General features: G+C 39.8%; 1 protein-coding gene across 2 annotated transcripts in view; it reads left to right on the top strand.

Moving 5' to 3' along the window:
- SLC25A13 (solute carrier family 25 member 13) overlaps positions 1 to 21,883 on the top strand; it is a 195,997-nt gene that overhangs the window by 160,430 nt on the left and 13,684 nt on the right. For both annotated transcript variants that reach the window (XM_023639244.2, XM_014739147.3), the window contains exon 14: positions 4,194 to 4,334. In XM_023639244.2, the coding sequence (XP_023495012.1) occupies positions 4,194 to 4,334 (141 nt within the window). The remainder of the gene's footprint in view (positions 1 to 4,193; positions 4,335 to 21,883) is intronic.

The following is a 21,883-nucleotide window of genomic DNA, read 5'->3' as shown; positions in this document are numbered from 1 at the left end:
CTAGAAGGACTCCATCACATTGGATTAGGGTCCACCCACATGACATCATTCTACCTTAATTACCTCACTTAAGGACCTATTTGCAAATACAAGGTACTAGGGCTTAGGACTTCAGTGTATGAATTTTGGTGGAACACAATTCACCCATAACGTTTGCTTTAATCTTTCTGTGGCTCAATTTCTTCTTTGTAAAATCTGGAAAAAATACCTCTTGGATGGACTGAAGATATGTAATATATGCAAAGCAATACCTCATAATGTATGTATACTTGATGAATATTTATTACCTCTACCCCTACTTCAAGCTCCTGAGAACAGGAATACTTTCTCACTCATCTTGTGTCCTTGCAGTTCCCAGGACAAACTTTGAACAAGATTGCTTATAAATATTTGGCGAATAAAAATATGATTTAATGATCAAGTAGCAATAAGTGTATGTGATTCTCTTTAGATGGATTCAGATACTGCATAGTAAGGAAGATTTCAATAAGAAAGAATATACCAAGAAACCTGTAGAGAAGTCAGGTGTCTCCACTGTAAATATATTAGGCCACATGGAGCCAGTTCTAGTATGGAAAATCTTCCCCTGTCCTACTTGCCACAGATGCCAGAAAGTCATAGGGAAACGATTTGTGACAAAATTGCACACACACAAAAAACAGTATCTTCACACAGCCAGAGCTCTCAAGCCATGAGGGACACAAAGACATTGTGCACAATAGGTGTTCCTGTCTGCTGTCTGCAGATTCGGCTCTCTTTGATCTCTGCAAAGGAAGGCCTTGGGTGAGGTACTGTGAATGAATAATAGACCAGAATGAGCCAGAAGAGCAGCAGGCAGTGTGCTGCTCAGTGATCAAGTCGTGGTGATGCCCAGACACTGTGCATCTGATGATAAGCATCTTCTCTTGGTGCCTTGGAGTCTCATTTCCTTGCAGCTTGACTCCAAAGGACTGATTCATCTTCGTCACCTCTACAATGTGCCACTTGGAGACTGTAGGTTCTTTCTTTCCGAACCCACCAGAGGTCACAAGTGTGTCATTATTTTTTCTAGTATCGCTATACTCTTTCTTCCCACTACTGCTGTTCCCTACCGCTCTCAAGTGGATTTGACTTTTGCACCCTCCTTAGTGACTAGAATTCATTTTGCTGTGCTAAAAGAATTGGTATCTATCCATTGGCTTGGAGTCAGGGAGTTGAATATAAGTTCTTTCTTTATTGTATATAATGTTAACTTTTATGAGTATTAGTAAGGATCTAAGATAATGAATAAGACAGCAATTCTATACTACCTAAGAACTGTACTGTTTAATAATGGTAACACTGGATATATATTAAAAGTTTGTTATGAGATCAAATGTAAAACAGAAGTTACTCTCTGAAAGAATGTGGAAAACAGATTGGAAATCATAGCTTTAAGTAAGCCTGTTAAGCAGCCTCTCCGTTGAAAGGGAACCTAGAGATGACGTAGTAAAGTGATTCTCAACTCTCACGGCACAGTTTAAATATATAGGAAAATTTTTTAAAAAGGCAGGTGCAGAAATTCTGGTTTAGTTTGTGTGGAGTAGGGTCTAGACATCACTTCTTTTTAAGAGCTCTGCAAGCAGTTGTAACATGCAGGCAGGCAGGAGAACCATCAATTTAGGAGCTTTAGATGAAAACAAAGCAGCTTGTTTGGAGTCACTGCTCTGTCTTGAGCACTGTGCCGGCCACAGTACACTTGCCATCTCTTTGGTCCTCACAGTAAGTGAGACGGTTTGACAAATAGAGGCTGAGGCTCAGTCTTTGCTGTGATACTCAACAGCCTCCTTACCCGCTGTTGGTGGTGCTTGGTGAATTTGCGTTGTGTTCCTGCTCTATTCTTCAGGAAGTTGGATGTATGCTGACTGCTTTCCATTTTACCCTTGGTAGACAAGGTCCTTACCCACTTTTGAGCTTCTAAAAATGAGCTGCAGGCAATTCCAGCTCATCAGCAAATCTTTCTCAGCAATTCTGCCCCCATAAAATGATTTTAAAATTTTTCATTTTTGTTGATTTTTTGCAACTCAGGAGCTCAGGTCCAGAAGGCCAAACGTAGTCCTTACTGTGCCCTTAGCACTATTACTAGGCCAGGTCCATTTCATTTCCTCATCCTGCCACCCTTAAACAGCTCCCTCCGTGTCATGTGGAAAGATGCAGGTGCAAACCCACAAAATGCTCAAGGACTCTAGATAGGCAAGGGGTTGGTCTTCCTGTCTACGTGCAGGTCGCAGCATCACAGGAGCAAAGCGTGGCTTTCTGAGCCCTGGAGCAGAGGGAAGAGGAAGTCTTTGTGTGGACTAGAAGAACACACCAGCCTCTGGGTGTGTCATCTCATGCTTTCCTTCCCACTTTAGAAGGGCCTTTTGATGAATCCAACCCAGGTTTTTTCTACCAAGATTGTTTGGCCCACCTCCTTAGAGTCACCAAGGAGGGATGAAGGTGATGGGCAAAACATGGTAGAAGCAAGTAAGGAGAGGTGCTCTGTGTGGTAGTCTAGACTCAGGAGAATACCAGTGCCTTCTAAACAGTTTTAATGTGTTGGGAGGGAACGTCTTGGTCTGTTTTTAAGAACAAATGTGTCTTGACTAAGGTATCAAGTTGGTAAAAATGGAAAAACAATTTGATTTAGAGAATTAATGGATGAACATTTTCCTTTTTTTTTCTTTTGGTTAACATTACTATGTATATTAGATTATGCAGAAGTATTTGTTTTTCTTTATAGAAGTAACAAATGATCTATGTAGAAGAAATTTAAAAAGACAGCAGAAAAGAAAATAAACCATTTGTAGTCTTACCACCTCAAAAGCACAACAGTGGTATCTGTTTTCTACATGATGGTAAGGGATAGCAGAGGGAAAGGTGTATATGCACTTGAACATAGGAGAGTTTTTACTTAACAGTATATATTGAACATTTTCCACAATATTTTTTATTGGCTGCATAGTATCACATTGCATGAACATACTCAAACCTCAAATCCATTCTTTACCACTGGATAGTTATGTTTCTAATTTTTATTTCCAGGTATTTTAAACAATTCTTCGAAGTCCATTCTCTTGACCAGTTTTGATCAGCACAGGCCGTTTTGTGAGGGCTCATACACTGGGTAATAGGATCAGAGAATGTTACAAGAAGTAGTTTTGTATGATATTGACCCGAACTGTGCCTGTTGCCATGATGGCATCTGCTAAGCTGTAAAATGACAGCACCATGTCTGTGATCTGGTTTGGTGACATCGCTACATAATAAAGATTCTGAACTACACTGCATGTCAACTTTAGTTTGGATGATATAAAAATTTAGTGTATTTGTGACAAGGAGTAACAAGTTGAAGTACAGTAAGAAAGAATGTAATGACTTAAAATAAATATAGGCTTAGTTTCAAAATAGCTAGCTTAAAATTTCCCTTATAGTGCATTTTAAATATTTCCACTGATGATCTTGGAGGTGTGGCGCCCAGCCACTGCTGGAATGAAATAACATGCATTGTTCAGAGTTTGGGCCATAATTGATGTAATGCATATTTTTACTGCTTTGACATTTATCTTATATGAAAAGAGAAATTCTATACACAGGTAATACATAAGTGAAATTATAAGAATATGTAACTCCATAAAATGGTGTTTGATGATTGACCTGATTTTTAAGAGAAGAAAAAGTAGCTTTCATCTAAGCTTCTGTGTCCTCTGGCAATTTTTGAGTCAGTGCCAGAATGGTGAAGTCCTTCATGGGAGAGGCTGTGTCCTCCCTGTCCGCTCCTATTCTGACAGGCAGATGTCTCTTTATTTGGACACTATTTGTTTTCCATTTTATTGCTGCCTTTATGCCCTTGGCTTTGAGCCTTGTTGTGGCAGTCGGTTGTGCTTCAAGGAATCTTTGTCATTTTAGTGCGAAGACTTTGGTGAGGCAACCAAAGTCTCTTTCTGGCCTTTGCCTCTTTGAACCTCTGCATGAAGGAGGTGGGGCTCTTTACCTGAGGCCTCCTAGGCAGTAACTGTATTTTGATTCAAAGTCGTAGTCACTAACTGTTTCAATTGATGGGACAAGGATTGAACCCACAGTCTCTTGAGGATAGAAGATTCTAAGCTCCGTTGAGGATAATCACTCATCTCTTCCTGAACCACCTTACCATTGCCCTGCTTTGATCCTGAATCTTTTCTTTTTCTCCTTTTTAGGCAGGAGGCTCACAGGTAATTTTCACAAATCCTTTGGAAATCGTCAAGATCCGTTTGCAAGTGGCTGGAGAGATCACCACTGGTCCCCGAGTCAGTGCCCTGTCTGTCGTAAGGGACCTGGGGTTTTTTGGGATCTACAAGGTAACTTTCCTTTTAGTCATTCATTTGAGTATCTGCTCATCTCCTAAACTAGTAACTGCTCATCAACGTGAAATCGATTTGTCACATTTCTATACCTGGTGAAGACGTTCTGCTGGAGCCCATAGGGTACATTCATGCCAATTACAAGGAGGTGCCCCTTGCTACCCTGTGCCACAAACTGTCCTTAGACATACACAAATCAAGGGTGACTAGGATGTGAGTGACGCCCACTAGTGTTGTTCAGTGCACAGCTCTTTGCAGCAACACTGACTAGAGCTTTATTTGGATTTGTTACTGATACAAAAACCTAATTCTCAGTGCTGTCCTCCATGGAGGATAGATGCAAAGATCACAGGGCAGCATCTTTCTGGAGATAGGCTGAGCTCAGTTTAAGGAGAAGCCCACACCAGATCAGAAATTTATTTTCTGATCCTATACATTCCAGACCTATCCATATATGCTTTGTCATAATTATTTTCAATTCGAATTTCTCATTTAGAAAATAGTTTTTCAGAATGATTGCAAAGCCAAACTTTTAGAAAATTCTTGAAATTTGTTATTCACGTTCCTTTACCAAAGAAATTGTATTGGAATATACTAGAATTGTCATATATATGTAATAAGGTTTTCTCAAACATATGGGGTTCATCATTTTTCAAAATGAGAAGAATCAAAAAAAGTATTTCATGGCCAACTTGAATAAGTAAACCTTTAGGGATATAGGAGGAGAAGCCAAATGTCTACTTAAAATAGTTTTCATTTATTTACCTATAAATATATAAAATCGCATTGTAGAAAATTAATATTGCTTTTTTCTGTTACACATATATCAAGAAATATTTTGTTTGAATTCTTCATAAGAATTTTGAATTAGTATCTTGATCACCACTTTTTGAATCAGCCATTCACGTGATTTTGCAGAGTACATCATCTTCATTTTTATCTCAAGCTGGCAAGATGAAGGACTCTTGGACCACGTGTGCAATGTTATCCTTGGAAATTTCATCCCACAGACACGCAGCATTAGGACAATTGTTTTCTTTTTTCCTATTCCCAGATCATCCTGAATGGATACAACCGGTCCCATAATGTAACAAGTTATCATATTGCTTTTTAGAGTGAACTTTAAATGCCTTGTTTTGACATTCAACACAGCATTTATGAGCTCCCACCCCAGGAACACTTTTTTATGCTTTTCTTTTTAACTCAACTTTTGCAGATAACCGTAGTAAACATCCAGCGTTAGTAATAATTGAAGTGGTTTCAGGCAAACCTCCCTTCCTTGCGTGGTACTCTGTACTTCCCAAGGTCAAGTGATTAGAAGAGTACCCCATGATCTGAGACTTTGTAAAGATCAAATATAATGTGACACTCTCTTTTCTGGGGTTAGTTTTAGGGGAGAAAGCTTGCCTTATATTTAGGCATCTCTGGTATTTAGGAATGAACATGCTGATTTTTTAAAGTAGCACTTAAAATGCTCAATCTGTGCAATGGAACACAGTGTTATAGCTATTTCACTTACCAAATTATTATCCAGCTGTAAGAAGTAATCAGTATTGTCAGGAGGCATAGCATTGATCAATTTGAAGAAAAATGATCTTCCTTTCTAAATTTTTAGGCTCTTGCGGACTATAACATGATATAGCAGCGTGTCACTTTGACAAGATGCCAAGCCATCTTTCAACGGGTTGTCTGGCACAAAGCACTTAGATGCAATGGCAGTGACTGCTATCGCAATGTCTAGATGGATAAAATGGTAAAAACTTGTTTGCTGACACAGAAACGGAGACTGTTAAACTGCATACCTGCAAGTGATACAAGTCAGAGACTTAGTCCTTTTCATCTTCACATTTCATAATCTTAATCCCTTTTAACACCCCTTGGAAGTAATTGGTCTCCTGATTTTGTAGTTAGGAGAATAGAGACTGCCAGTGATGATATCTGAGCTGAAATTGAGGCTCAGAAGTTTCTTGTTTCCACTTTTGTGCTAAAATTGCTTTCCTGAAGTGAGCAGGATTGCTCAAGTTTGAGCAAGAGACCTCTCCCATATAAAGTTGGTTTAATTACTAGCCTGGTGGTTTCATCTAGTTCAGAGGCATTCCACAGGGCTTGGTGCTGCCGACAAAACGCTGCTTTTGGTGTATGGGTAATTACTAAGTGAAGTCATTAACACTTTGAGCTTCTGGAAATGTGATTTCATTGAGTGACCTGGCAGTCTCCTCCTTTCTGCTGGTCACTGGTATCATCAGCTAAATTCCGGGACACCTGTGAGCCTGGACTGGCCTCAACAGAGTTCACCTCTCCGTTCAGTCTGATGGGTCTTGTATTACCACCCTAAGGGCATCCTCATTTATATTATCCCAACTTCCAGCCTTGGGTTTTGTTTCTTGTGAATCTCTCTTCTCCAGGCTCACCCACCTTACCCCATCCCTCTATGGTGAGAAATCACTTTAGCAATTCAGGATCCATTCTTTTAGAGGCATCAAAGCTTTAGCGTTGCTGTGTAGTTTAATGTGTTTTGGTTTCAGGATAGCACTTTTTAGTAATAAAGCTTTTCTCTGTTTCTAGTTTTGGTTGGGTAAAGAAATACAAATGAGCTGGAGTGACCTAAAACTTTTAAACCTGAGATATGTCCCTCCAGGTGGATCTTTAAAAAGAGAACTATTGTCCTAGTTGGGACAGGTAATCTTCATTCTCCTTCCCTGGGTCCTTTTGTTTGCTGCTGTTAACATGACAATGTGGGACCCGCAAGGGGTGAGTGGTTGCCTCTGTCTGTGTGTTTAGGCCTGCAGTGCTTAACCTCACCTAAATTGGACTTAACTGGGCTTTCTATTTTTCTCCTGAATTGACTTGCAAAATACCCAACTATTCTGTGACTTCCCAGTAAATGGTAATTAGAATACTTGCTTTAGAAATACGTTTACAACTGAAAAAAAGTGGATGTGGTAAACATTTCACATTCCTGAGGTTAGAAATAGTTTAGAGCCGATATAGTGAACTCTATAAACAAAGCCCCCCACTCTTTTGGGAACATTTAGAGATTTAGTTATGGTGCAGAGGAGGTAGATGATTGAAGTAAAGGCAGGCTAATGAATTGCCTTTGAAAGAGCAGCTTGAATATAATGCAGTTTTTAAAAATCTGCAGCATATACTACTTTTCTTAAGAATACATGAGGATGTGGTTCCCTTTCCCTAGGTAACTTTTGTTTTATTACAAAAGCCCGTAAAGCATAAGATAAGTAAAATAAATTCTGTCATAGGAAAGAAAGCAGTATGCATCTACTTTTGAGTGTTACCTTTTCCATAGGAGCCAACAGAGCTGTAATGAGGGGATGGATTACACCATAGGAATGGAATGTAACTTATCCTTTAACAGTTAATGGCCATACAGTAATACAGGCTAAAAGATGCTTCCTTGAGAAGCAATGGAGCAGTTTATGTCTCCTTTTGAGAACAAAAAATGGTCAGTAAAGCAATGACAGCTAGGATCCATCAAGCATTGTTGAAAGTCGTTTTCAGATTGTGTAATCACAAATTAAACATCGGCTCTAGCAAGGAAAGTCATTTAGAAATATAGGCTCTATCTGCTGCGTTCTAATCAAAGGCCTTTGTCCCACTGCATTTGACAGTATTCAGATACATTTTTCATCCACATACGTATATGTTGTGTGTGTGTGTTCATTCATAGTGTGTGTATAAATGCATCATTGGTGCTACTGTGCATAAAATCAGAAAGCAAGTAATGATGTATGTTCTTGATTATTCTGCTAGTTATCTCAAAGGGATGTTTGTTTTTTAAGTAAAATACAAGTTTATGTTTCAAAAAATCAAATAATTCAGAAATTTCTGAAAGAGTAAAATTCTCTCTCTATTCCTTGCCTGCTCCATTCTCTCATCAAAGGATAACCACTACTTGTGGTTTTCATATATCTTTAAGAAAAGAAAACCTTTCTACTTACATCAATATTTATCTCTCCTCCTTCCCTCTTTCTTTCTCTCTATATTACAAATTGTACCTGATGCGGGGTCGGTGAGCTGAGGAGTCGAAAGAAAGATTTCTTGGACTCTCAAGATCTGGCAGTAGTGCTCTTTTATTTAGAGAATAGTACGGAATAGCATGGGGACAGGACCCGTGGGCAGTAAAGAGCTGCTGCATGGGGACAGGACCCATGGGCAGTCAGAGCTCCTGCTGCTGCCCTGAGTTGAGGGTTAGGGCTAAATTTATAAGGCATGGGTACGTGACTTATTTTTACTGGAAAAAGAAAAGATGATGTAAAAAGTCATTAAATGATTTCAGTGCAGATGGTGTCTGGTTATTGTGCGGTCGTATAACTTTGGATACGAATCTGGTCATATAGATCGGCATGTAGGTGAGGATGACCTGAGCTTCTCTCCCTGGGGCAGCCCTAATTCATACCATAAAAATCCACCGGGTCATATAGTTCGGCATATAGGCCAGGTCACCTTGGGCTTCTCTACCTGGGGCAGCCTTAATCCACATCAGTACCCATATCAATGTTGTGTGTGTGTTTTAACAAAAACAGAATCTTTCTAAACACAATATATCTTAAAGCTCTTTCCTCGTTTTATTTAATAGCTGTCTAAAATTTTTTTAAGTTTTTATTAAGTAGTTTCCTATTGATGGGTATTTATGCTGTTTCCAGTTTGGAGGTATTACAAGCAATGACAGGGTGAACATCCCTGCGTATATTTTGGCATACTTTTGGGAGGATACACAAATGATAAATTCCTAGCAGTGAAATTGTTAGGTCCAGGGGCATGTGCATTTTTTAGTGTTAATAGATTTTGTCAAGTTGCATCAGTTTATCAATGTTATCTTGGTAACATATAAGTACAGAAGAATAAGTTCTCCATTTAGGAGCTTTTAAAAATATCTGTTTTTATGAGCTCTTGGCCCTATAGGAAGAAAACAATCATTTAGTCATTACTTTGAGGACGTTGTACCCTGCTGGCTTTCTAACACTGAGGGACAGTATGTGCCTTTACAACCACCATAGTAGCAGTGCTCACCCTCCTATTTCTCCTGTGTTCCACTTTCATCTGCACCTCTGTGAAAGTCTCCTCATGGGGTTCTTTATTTTGACTCTTGACTTCCCCAAATCCATTGTCCTCTCGGCAGCCAGAGTGATCTATTTAAAATGTCAGTCAGAGAAATTCATTCACTCAGCACACTTCCACTGAGAGCTGACTGTGTGCTATTCTAGCCATTGCAGGTGTGGCTGTGAAAAGCCAAGTCCCTGCCCATAGGTTGGTGGGTAGAAAAGTCAGCCATCAAGAAAACAAATGGATGACATCAGGTGTCATCAGGTGGTGCTAAGAACCTTGAAGAAAAAGAAGGCAGAATGAGGGCATGGCAAAGGGCCCCGGCAGGATGGAATGCAGGCAGCCGGCGAGGGGGGTGCATTTTAATAGGATGGGCAGGGAAAGCCTCTCTGACTATGAGATGATATTTGAGCAGAAACCAGAGGAAATGGGAAGCTAGTGTGCCCTAAACAAACTATGTCTCCCTGGTGAAAATCCAGCCAGCGGCTTCCTATCGTGCTTAGAAGAGAATGCCAACTCCTTCCCTGCTGGCCTGTCTTCTCCACCCTCCCTTTTGTTCCACCCCCTACTCTGCCTGCTGCACTGACTGCCTTTCCTTTCATCAGGCTCAGTCCCTCTTGCCTTCCAGTCTTTCTGAAGGCTCTCTTCCTCCTCACGTCTTAGCTCAACAGATAGCTGCTCAGAAAGACAACCAGGTCACTCGCTGTCATATCCTCCTCTGCCAGTTCTCTACGGAGCACCCATCACCATCTGATATTTTCTCTGAGTGTGTGTGTGTCTCCCTTATCAAGAGTACTTTGATACCAGACGCCTATCTTGTTCACTGCTGCTTGCAACAGTTTCTGGCACATAAATAGACATTTGGTAAATATCTATTGAATAAATGAATGGTAAACAAAAGCCAGGTGTTTCCAAGTTATAAACAAGGATATTGGAGGACAGAAAGTGAGTGAATTGTCAAGTAATGACCAAAGAGGACTGTGATATTGGGGAAGTCATATGTAAAGAAAGCAACTAATTATATGAGAGGTCACTTTCCCAGTTTCAAAGGCATCCATTCATTCACCCAGCAAAGCTCTGCCTTGGGCACTAGGGATATGAAAATAAGTCAAAATACATGGTTTTATAAGGAGTGTACTATCTCGTAGGGGCAGTCAGACAAGTAAACAGATTCTTGGAATACAACATATGTGCAGTTGAGAAGGGCTGTCAGAGTGGTGTGCACAAGGTTCTAAGTGGTGGCACATAGCAAGAAAGCAAGGAAGGCTTTCTGAAGGGGAGATGGCCTTAAAAGATGAGTCATGGTTAACAAGGTAGAAGGCAAATATAAGTGGCATGATTGTATTTAAGGAAGAATAATTCAGCTTCAGTCTGGAGAATGCCATGTGGGAGAGCAAGACTGAAGGTTGAGAGGCCAGTTGGGAGTATGAATGCTGGGGATGAGTGGGGAGGAGGGGTGACATTGGCCTAAACTTAGGGCCATGATGGTGGGGATAGTGAGGGGCATATATTTGAAGGGGATATCTGAGAGTTAGGCTCAGAAAGTCTTAGAAAGTGATAAAAGGTAAAAAGTAAAAGAGGATTAAAAGATAACTCCCAGATTTCTGGCTTGAGCACCTGGATGGATGATGATTCTGTAAATTTTAGAATTTCGCAGTATTTGAGAAGCTGCAAGAAACCTTAAAAGACCTTCTGGTGTTACTTTGATAATTGAGAAATAAAAGCCAGAAATCTTATGAGATCTAGCTAGGTGACTTAGGTAGGCAGAGGCAGGGCTAAAACTGAGACTTTCTCCTGACTCCCTATCCAGTGTTTTTCTTACTCTACTGTATTGAATGTAGGACTGGAGCTTTCTCAGAGGGATGGGGACTATAGATGCCCTTTTAAGGTTTGTCTGCATGCATGAATCTGTGAGAGTGGGTCAGATCTCCACATGATGGGACACCAAGGGTGGAACTCAGAAACCACCTACATTTTGGTTGCAGAAAGAAATATGGGTGGAGAAAATAGCAGAAGCAGCTGCCAGGTGGAGAACTGGAATGATCAGTGTTGTGGGAGCTCGTAGAAGGATGAGATATAAGGAGGAGGAAGAAGAGCTGAGTGGTATCAAGTACTGCAGAGACCAAGGGGGATGAAGCCCAAGAAAAGGAGGAGGTCGGTGATTATCATTAAGAAATCCCAATTTAGGTAGAATGGCAAAAGTAGAAACCTACATGAGAAAATAATAGCAGATACAAACCACTCAATCTAAAGGTTTTACTGTGAAACCACAAAAGGGACAGAGTACAGCAATTGGAAGAAAAAGTAGAGCCGAGGTACAATGTTAGGGGGAAGTGGAGGTTGAGAGATTTGTTGTTTGTATTAATTTTGTTGGGAGAACCGTGCCCGTCTGAAGAGGAGAGGAAAAAGGGTCACTGAAGATGGAAGGATTTGAAGCATCTGAAGGTGGCAAGATCAGATATGGTGCTAGGACTATCAGAAGGGACACAGAGAGGAGTCCAGGCTTGGGGGTGGCGTGTGATTGTAAGCTCCTGAGAGCCGGTGTTTATGGAGTGCTTATCCTGTGCTAGGCCCCAGGCTTGAAGCTGTGTGTGCTTTACATCATTTAATCCTCGCTACAGCCTAGGAGGCAGATACGTTTTTTTTTTTTTTTTTTAGCTCAAAGTTACAGTTGAAGAAAGGAAGCCTTGATGGGTTTAGGTAATTTGTCCAAGGTCACATACCTTGTAAGTAAGTGGGAGACTGGGTTTCAAACTCAATCCAATCTCTCTTTGAAACCTGAACTATCACATATCTATATATTGAGCCAGAAGGAGAAAGCACATGCCTGATAATTCAAGGAAATTTAAAAACAAGGTTATATGCTAACCATAGATAGAGAGCAGTTGGCAGGTTTGTGTCATTGTTGTCAGTGAGCGTGCTAGGGAAATGGAAGTGAAGACAATTGAAATGGCACTAAGCATCATAAATATGTGATAACATAGCCAGGGTGGTTATATGATTGTCCAATTGCTTTTAGTACCCAAGGCTATTAGAAAATGTTAGATGTTACCGGAGAATGACTCAATTTTGCTTTGTTTTGTTTTTTCGAATAAGAACATGTTACCTTAGATCTTATATCAACTCTTTAAATTACAGAAATTAAAATTATTTTATCCATTGTGAGGCAAGAGGGCCCTCTTATTTTCTTAACTCATATTAACTAGAATACCAGTACAAGCCACATATGCTATGCAGAGAACCACATAACCTGCCAATGGAGCCATGTTCCTATTCCAAATGATGTCTTTGTGTTCATTGAAAAATAGTTTGTGCCTTCCTGATAGCTTTGTCAGTATCTGCCACAAAATGAATACTTCGGAAATTTTATCTTACTAAAAGGCAGAATTTTAGAAATTACAGAAAGAGGGTATCAAGTACCTCAAGGGGCCACGTTTTGTATCTAATATGGTATGAACTTGTGAATAATATTGGAAGTCATGTGATAGTGGCCATGTTCTGCTTGGAGTTTGCTTTAAAAGAAAACAAACCAAAAAAGACCATGTTTTTTTATCTTCCTGTGTTTCAGATGCATCATCTGTAAAAAGAGGCTAGCAATAGTACCTACATGTTCATAGGATTGTTGTGGGGGCTTTAATAAAATGAGGCACATAGGGGCTGGCCCAGTGGTGTGGTGGTTAAGTTCGTGTGCTCTGCTTTGGTGGCCCAGGGTTCATGGATTCGTATGCTGGGTGTGGACTTTCACATCGCTCATCAAGCCGTGCTGTGGTGGCGTCCCACATACAAAATAGAGGAAGATGGGCACAGATGTTAGCTCAGGGACAATGTTGCTCAAGCAAAAAGAGGAAGATTGGCAACAGATGTAAGCTCAGGGCCAATCTTCCTCACTAAATAAATAAATGAAGCATGTAAAGGACATAGGATAGAACTTGCCACATAGTATGCATGATGTGTCAGTTATTATTAATTTTAAGTTATTTGGTGTCTACTAATGGATTCTTGCAGAAATACTCAGCTTCTTCCACTCTGCCCCAGTCCTGGGTAGTTTCTGAAGTGCTGTAGTCAATAGCCTTGAAAAATTTTATTTTTATAAAACAATACCCACAGGAATTGAGTGTGCTGAAGGATACTAGAAAAGATTCTTAAAAATATTAGAAAATGATTAATTTTTTATCATTCTTTCATTCATTCACCAAATACTTGTTGGGGACAGACACTCTAGGAAGTGCTGGAGTTACAAAGATGAATACAGTATCATTGCCTTCTAAGTGATCAGTGTTAATGGAGGTAAGAGAATATAACCATATAATTCTAGTGTCATAAAGTTCTTTTAAAAATTAATTTTCATAGGCAGTATAGTTTTTAAAGGAAGAAAATTCAGATATAAAAAGAGTCCGTAATAATAAAGTATTAGTTTCCTAGCCCCATGCCACAGATAACCTATCTTTCTAGAGGCAAACATTTATATCAAGTTAGTGTTTTGTTTTGTTGTTGTTTGTTTCTTTTGTTTTTGTTTTTTTTACTAAGTGCCTGCAGGATTCGTTTTAACATTTTTTTAGCTAAGCTTTTGGAATATAATACGTTGTCCTTCATGTTTAAAAGTATTGAACATGATGCTATTAATCCACTGTTCATAGAGTGCTCTGAATATGTTTTACAGAAGTGATCTATTTCTGCTGATCTATCCTTACATTTCTCTGCGTTCTAATTGTGACCAAGGTATGCATTTAAAAGATGGCCAGTTTAAGAAATGTTCATTGACTATAAAATTAAGGAACTATGTCTTGTGAGCCAGAGTCCCATGTAGGGTATAATGAATATAGCAAACTAGTATTAACTTATTTGATAGGGTTAGGTCTTCCACCAAATCAAAGATTGACGCTTAGCCTGATAAATGTAGAACTCTGCTGGGATTCAGATGTGAAACCACATAAGAGTCATACCCCAGCTGCCAGTTGTTTAAAGAATATATTAGCTATTTCCATTTTCCACCCCAGCAGGGCAGTTTGCTTTTCACTGATAATAGCAATTACCTTTATATCATCACCTTTTATTGAAGATCCTTGTAATAGGTATTGTGCTAGGTACTTTATATTAATCGTTGGATTTAAATGTAATTCTTTTGTTGGTACAAATGTTATTCACATTTTATAGATGAGGAACTTGAGGTACAAAGATTTTAAGAACTTTATCTAACATCAGATAGCTAAGTGACAGAGCAATGATCTGAGCCTAGGTCTCTGACTCCAAAGCCTATATTCTTGGTGCTGCAGTGCCCTGCTGCAGTTGTAGAGTGGCAGAATTCAGAAATAGATTCATATTTTAGATGATGCATTTTGACTATTTTTTTGAATGCAATCTCCTTCTTCTCTGAGAAGTCATCCTCCTCAAGAAGGCTTGCACAGAGAAAGGTGAAACACGAAGAGAACACCCATCTCAGCTAGCCAATAAGTAATATTGGTGGACATTGTAGAGAAACGGCCTTCATGGAGTGTGCTGAAGGGGGTTGGAATAAAGAGCTTTTTTCTTTCTCCCTGGGCTTTGAGCTCTACATCAAGGAGGAAAAGAAAAAAAAGAATTATCAGGGGCTTTGCCAGCATAATACTGCACATTTTGAAGGAAACTTGTCAAGAGAATGTGTCAAAAGCAAAGCAGCTTAAGCATCTCCTCAATAAGTCATGAAATTCTCTCTGTACGGTTTCTAGCCATTGGCAGGTAGGATATTTGAACTGATCATCCTGTTGAAAACAACTAAAAATGTTACATAATATATTTTAATATGTTTTGTAAAAGCCTTTTCAAATTCATGACTTGTTAAGGAATATTCAAGCATAAAACTTAGTGAGGTAAGTAGAACCCTAAAGCTAGCTTTGGCCTTGAAAGCATTTGCCAAACACTTGAACTTGAGTGTTAATGTTTGATGTCTCAGAGGACAAGCAAGTACTGCCCAACTTAGTGTAAAGGAAAGGGCTGGGACTAAGGTGAGACATCTAGGTCACAAAATTTAAGGAGGCACTTCTAGGTGCCAACCTTGCACTTGCATGACCCTGATAGTGAGTGCCTCCTTCAAATCTCTACTCTAGGTACCACTCTTGCCTTATCCAATTCCTGGTCCTGAAGAAGTTCCTCCCCAAAAAAGCTGGGACCTCAAAGGGTTACATCCTCAGTGTAAGGTTAAAATGAAAATGCTCCCTTCTACTATCCTGGACTACAAGGAAAATTGCTTTGGTACTGAGTGGAGGGAGAGAGAAAGGGGAGGGGAAAATCCTCCCCTAAGAATCAGGATTTCCCAGCATGTCTCACATGGGCTTGCAGGCTGAATTTATATTTCTTGGGTGATAAGAAAACTCTCAAGCTGGGAATTTACTTTTAGATAATCTTGAATTGGTATTGCCCCCAGGTTACTGACAGAAATAAACACAAGTCCTCCCAAAGGGAACCCACCATCAGCCCAGACCTCAAAGAATTTTCGTAGATAATGTTTCAAGGAAAATGAGCAGCTCACAATAAAAAATCTCCAATCACATAAGGAAACAAGACACTTTAAAAAGAGATAGCAAAAAGAACAGGAAGCATTTTAAACCTACAAAGATTTAAAATTTCAAAATTACCAAATATAAAATGAATGTTTTTATTTGTTTTAAAAAATTTAAATGGGTGAAATTTTATAATGATTAAAATTTAAGATTCAACATTTCAAAATTCTGGCCTTAACACCAGAATAAACACAGCTGAAGAGAGAATTAGTGAACTGGAAAATAAGAGAATTCCTCAGAATAGAGAGGCAAAGATAGATTGAGACACAGAGGAAAGTGTGAGATGGTCTAATAAGTACAAAAGCAAACCAGAAGGAAAAGAGAGATGATGACTGAAAATTCTCCAGAGCTATTGAAAGCTATCCATAGCCTCAAGAAGTATAACAAATCCCATGCAAGATAAATAAAAATAATCCAGACTAGACACATCAGAGTGAAACTGCTCAACACTGAAGCTGAAGAGCAGCTCTTAGGTGGCCAGAGAGAAAAGCAGATTGCCTTCAAGGGGGAACAGTTGACCTGACAGCTAACTTAGAACAGTGGAAGCCAGAAGATATTTGAATGGTATCTTCAGTGCATGGATGAAAAACCTGCCAACATACAATACTATATCCTGGAAAAATATCTTCTAGGAACAAGGGTAAAATAAAGACATTTTTTAGACTAGCAAAACTCAAACTATGTCACCAGTAGACCCTTCCTAAAGGAAATTCTAGAATGTATTTCAGGGAGAAGGAAAGTGATTCCAGATGGTAGTTTTGAGATGCAACAAGGAATGAAGAGCAAAGAAAGTGGTAAATGTTTAGTCTAAATAACATTGCCTGAATTAAAAATAATGTATATCTATTTATACATAGATAGATATATATATGCACACACATGTATATACATGCATACATACATATATATATAATAGTAAGTATAATGCTTAATGTTTATAAGCTAAAATTATATAACAATGATAAGACGGGGGAAGGTTGCTTCTAATTTAAGCAGTCTAAAGTGCATGAATTGTACATGAGGAAGATAAAGATAACAAAGACTGTAAGTTAAGCGTGCATATTAAAATTTCCAGGGTGTAAACCCTTAGACTAGAAATAGACTATGCAACTTGCAAATAGGTAATGGAAAGAAGCAGGGGGAAAGAAGGCAAGAAAAGAGAAGAAAAAAGAAAAATTGAAAAGAGGGACACGTTTTACAGATTAGTTTTGTGAAGGTGACATGCTTAGAGACTAAAATTCCGTGTAGTAAAACTCTGTACTGCTTGGCAGCTTGGAGACTGAAATTTCATGTAATAAAATTCTGTGCTACTTATTGGATTTCCAGCCTATCTAAATGATGAGCATCATTGATGGCAAAGCAAGATACGATCGAAGAACCGTAAAGAACTAGAACTGACACAGGAGTGACATTTCCTACAAATAAGCCTTGAGTTTCCAAGATATTTTTGTTAGAATCGCAATGAAATTAAGGAGAAACCAATATCCTAAGAGCCCCTGGACTAAAGAAATCAAATAATAGTCATGGATATTTTATATTCAAATTGAAGTAATTTCGATGTCACTGATATTATTGTTGGCTGGTTTATTTGGTTTTAATACCTGTGACACAATCACATTAGTCTTGGCACCAGTGATATTTCTCAGCAAGATACTGAAACTCACCCTGTTCAAAACCCAGGCACGTGGGCCTAACCGTCCCCAGACTGCCAGGAGCTGCCAGGCTGTGTGTACAGGGTTAACTAGCTTGGGAGGAACCAAGAGGAATGCTAAGGGATCAAGACATGACATGCTGCCCATTGTTTGTAGCTCCGGGATCAAAATATACAATTATACATGCCAAATAAATTCTAAACCTGTAAGGGAGGAAACGAAGGGTGGCTCTGACTACAGGTGCCAGAAGCATTAAATAACCTTCTCAGACAAGGTGCACCACTGTTGTCTTGAATGCTGTAGGGTCCCCCAGTCTGGCGTTTACCCCCATGCTAGACAATGTGCATTCACTGCAGGAGTCTCCCAGACCTGCTGGCTCCTGGTGCCCAGCCCTGACACAGAGGTGCCTTTGTGAGTGTAATTACCTTCCCCTGTGTTAGAAATAGTCTGTTTAGAGCAATATTTGCAGGTACAGCTAGAATAAGCAGGAATTAGCATGCGAAAAGACCTGCCCTGGGCCTGACTTCTTTATCAGCAACCATCCTTCAGGAGTGATTTTTTTTCCTCAGATTGATTGGGCAGGTGTAATACTGTCTAAGACAAAGAGCTTTAAAAGAAGAAACAAGACATTGGAGATAGCAGAGTGAGAGTGTGTGTGTGTGTGTGTGTGTAAGATATAGATCCTGTTGTGTTAGATCTTTTCACAATTTCATGTCAGACACAGCTGCCAGAGTAAACTTGAGTGGATGATTCCAGCAACTTAAGAATTGAATAAAGCTTTCTTGGGCTTTCAACACAGTGTCCACATGAAAAAAAGCAGGAGAAGCAAAATAAATCATTCCTTTGCCATGGCGATCCTGTGGCCAGCATCTCTATGCCTGTCTAATTGGCCTGTGTGGATTGTGGACTATTAACTTGAAGTTATGAGAAGCCTACCCTTAAAGCATCTTTCCTAGACCTTAATAGAAGGATAACGGAGAGACTTTAGAGTGATACAGAATTGGAACAGAGCCAGACTCGATAATTAAACTAGATCTGAGTTTTGATTCTAGTGTATTTACATATATGTCTCCCCTGAGATGCCTTTTATTGTTCCTGTCTGTTATTAGTGGGCCTTTTATTAAAAAGGAGAAAGAAACAATAATTTCCCCTTTTTGGAGAAAGAGTGCTTTAATGAATAGTAAGAGATGATTGCATTTTGCATTTATTTATTTCCCCAAAGTGATTTTACTGCATGTACAAAGGAAATGCAGGGCCAACCAGAGAATGTCTGAGGGCAGGGCTGCCTAGAGAACCAGGGAGAAAGACTCAAAGCAGGAAAATGTGGGGATTTTATTATAAGGCAAGAACATTTAAAGATTTATTTTAGGTGGCACACACTTTGTAATTTATTAATTTTTTAATAGCCAAGGTAATTATTTTTGTGTGCTGACGCAGGCTCTTGGGCAGCACGGAATGTTTCCTTTTATTATAAAGTTGCCTGTTCGGAATGGCTGATCATTTAGTAAAAATTGTACATGGGGCAAGTAGAATTCAAGTCAAACAGGTTTGTGTTTTGATGTAGGACTGGGGAATGGGTGTTCACCACAAAGTGAAGGATTTATCAAGGAATCTGGGAGCGAAACATTCTCACTGTTGGAACTTTAAAAGCCTTTTTCACATCCTGCTTCCCTTTTCATTGTGCGGGAGCAACAGGTCAGGTATGGCCCGAGGCGGCCTTACAAATTGGCACCTGCCTTTGTGCCTTAGACCTGAAGGAAGTCGTGAGGAAAGGAGGCCAGAGAAATTTAATAAGTCTGCGCCTTTTTCTCCAATCTTTTGCAAAGTGAGCTTTCCTTAGGGGGCTTTGATGCCTGGGGTGTGAGAATGGGGGGTACCTCCTGGCTCAGGAAGGTGATCCCTGCAGGGAGACGCCTGAGCAGGAGCTGGGCTCTGGAAGGATGCCGGCCCAGGAGAGCCAGGGAGACGCAGACCTCTTCACCCCCGCTGTGCCTTACGTTGTACTGTAACTGCCGCATTGCGTGGGACGTTCACAGTTAATACCTCATTTATTCTCAAAGCCCTGGTCCTCCCCCAGCCAAGAAGGCAAGCTTCAGTATTTCTGACGAGTGAGGAAGGTTCAGAGCTCGGTTTCTCCCAGTGTTCATCACACGGCTACGCAGTGATGGGGAGAGTTCTGCCCGGGGTTCTTCATACCTCCATCAGTGGAAATTTGAGTTTTCAAATGTTTTAGCTTGCTGGCAAGGCTGTGCTGCCTCTGTGGAGCAGAGATGGTAGCTGTTTCACATGTTATTTTTCTTCCTTGACTTTTCTTCCTTTTTCTCGGATAATCAGAAACCTAAAAGTTCTTGCCCAGTCTGACATTCGCTCTCATATGCGTAAATTATTTCACCACCCTGTCTGATCCCTGGTAGGGAAACTACAACATGTTCCTAACCATGTTTCCTTGTGTTTCACAATACAGCTCCACCTTTTCCTTAGATTTGTTCTTCTTTACGTGTTTGTTTGATCAAGCCATTTTCCTTCTCCGTGGTCTGGAGCTGTTTTCAGACATCTCTTAAAGCTCATCACACCCTTACTAGGATTCGTTCTCACACTAACGTGTGATTTCAGGCGAGGAGGGAGAGTTCCTTCTTGGGAAAACCCAGCTGCTTCTTCCCATGGCCTTACTCTTCTTGTGTCACGGGAATGTTTCTAAAATCAGATCCTGTCTTCCCGTGGCCTTCTGATCATATGGAAGCCACATACCATAAGGAGAGCTAATCACTGCCTCTCTCTCCTTTTTTTAAAATTTAATATCCCATTACAAAATTATCACCTACTTCCTCCTAAGCCCTGTTGTATCCCCAACAAATTCTGTATCTTTGTTTGAAAAACTAACAGCTTAGTTTTGGTTTCTAATATATTTTTCCAAGAAATGAGTTAGTTTTCCTTGCAGAAACCTGACAGGGTATCCCAAAGCCTCTCACTTTTCTTTTTAGTTGTGGTTTTTTTAATGGGAATTGGCAAAGCCACATCAGGGTCACCAGGAACATGTCTCAGGCCCTAGCTGACCGCCGAAGATTTTGCTAAGTGTTTTCTAAATTAAATCAGACAGTAGTTCCTGGCACCTGGTTGCTTACACTCTGAAATAGGCAACACTGACAGAGACAGATGTAAGAGCATGAGGAAAACTCAGAACAGCGGTGAGAAAGTGTAGATGACATGGAGCCATATGGAATCCACTCCCTGCCTATCCTCAGTGGAAAGGGTGGTGTTTGGGGTTTAGATGAATGAAGAGGTGGTATTTAAGAGGTTGACATTCCCAGCTTGGCAATCATCAAAAAAGATGCAGAGTGATAGGTGCACCTTGACTGATCAGGTGAATAGGGCATTGAGTAGCTTTACCTGAGAGGAATCAGGCTGACCAGGGAGAGGAAAATAGGAAAGTGAAGTCATTGCAAAGCTTTGAGAAGGGTGAGAATACTGGGCTTAATCCACAGGACAGCCAAGACCAAAGATGGTGGTAGAGTTTTTGAAACAACAAATGCAAAAGAAATTTAGACAATATGGCTGAAGAATGAAAGAGATGTTAGACAATACTGCCTCCCCCTAAAAAAACATGCACCATGAATTTAAGAAGAAGAAAAGGCAACTCAGAACCACAGAATTATGATCCCAACTGTGGAATGGTAGTTAATATTACTGTTGAAGTAAATGCTCCAAAACATACACTGTACAATAGTTGTGGTGGTGATCTCAGGCTGGTGGAAATTAAGAGCAATTTAAATTTGTAATACATTTCTGTATTGTCTATGATAAGCACTTAATAATTCATAATCAGGGAAAAAACAAAGGGAAAATATTACCAGCAAAAAAGTGGACAGAGCATGTGTACTGAAGTTTAGCTCTAAGATGTGAACATTTAGGAGATGAGGTTAAAAGTAAAAACTCATAGATTTAGTAAAAAGCAGGATTTGTGGGAAGAGGAATTATATCAGCCTAAAAAATTACTCCGAAGCAATTTGTTTAGAAAGACAGTAAGTAATATGGCAATGTTTTTTACTATCTGGAGGGAGCCAGACATGAGGAAGATTTAACTGATCTCAATTTGAATTGATTCTTTGGTATCTAACTTGAATATCTCCTGGACAGAGTCTGCATGTGGGCAAATAGCTAGCAGAACTTACAGGAAGGTTTCCTTATTTTATCCAAAATAAGGATATGGAGGCCAGCCCCGTTGCGTAGCGGTTAAGTTCACATGTTCTGCTTCAGCAGCCCGGGGTTCGCTGGTTTGGATCCCCGGCACAGACCTACA

This window comes from Equus caballus, chromosome 4 (genome assembly GCF_041296265.1).
Source record: "Equus caballus isolate H_3958 breed thoroughbred chromosome 4, TB-T2T, whole genome shotgun sequence".
In the NCBI taxonomy this organism is placed as follows: domain Eukaryota; kingdom Metazoa; phylum Chordata; class Mammalia; order Perissodactyla; family Equidae; genus Equus; species Equus caballus.
This window is presented reverse-complemented; position numbering and strand designations above follow the sequence as displayed.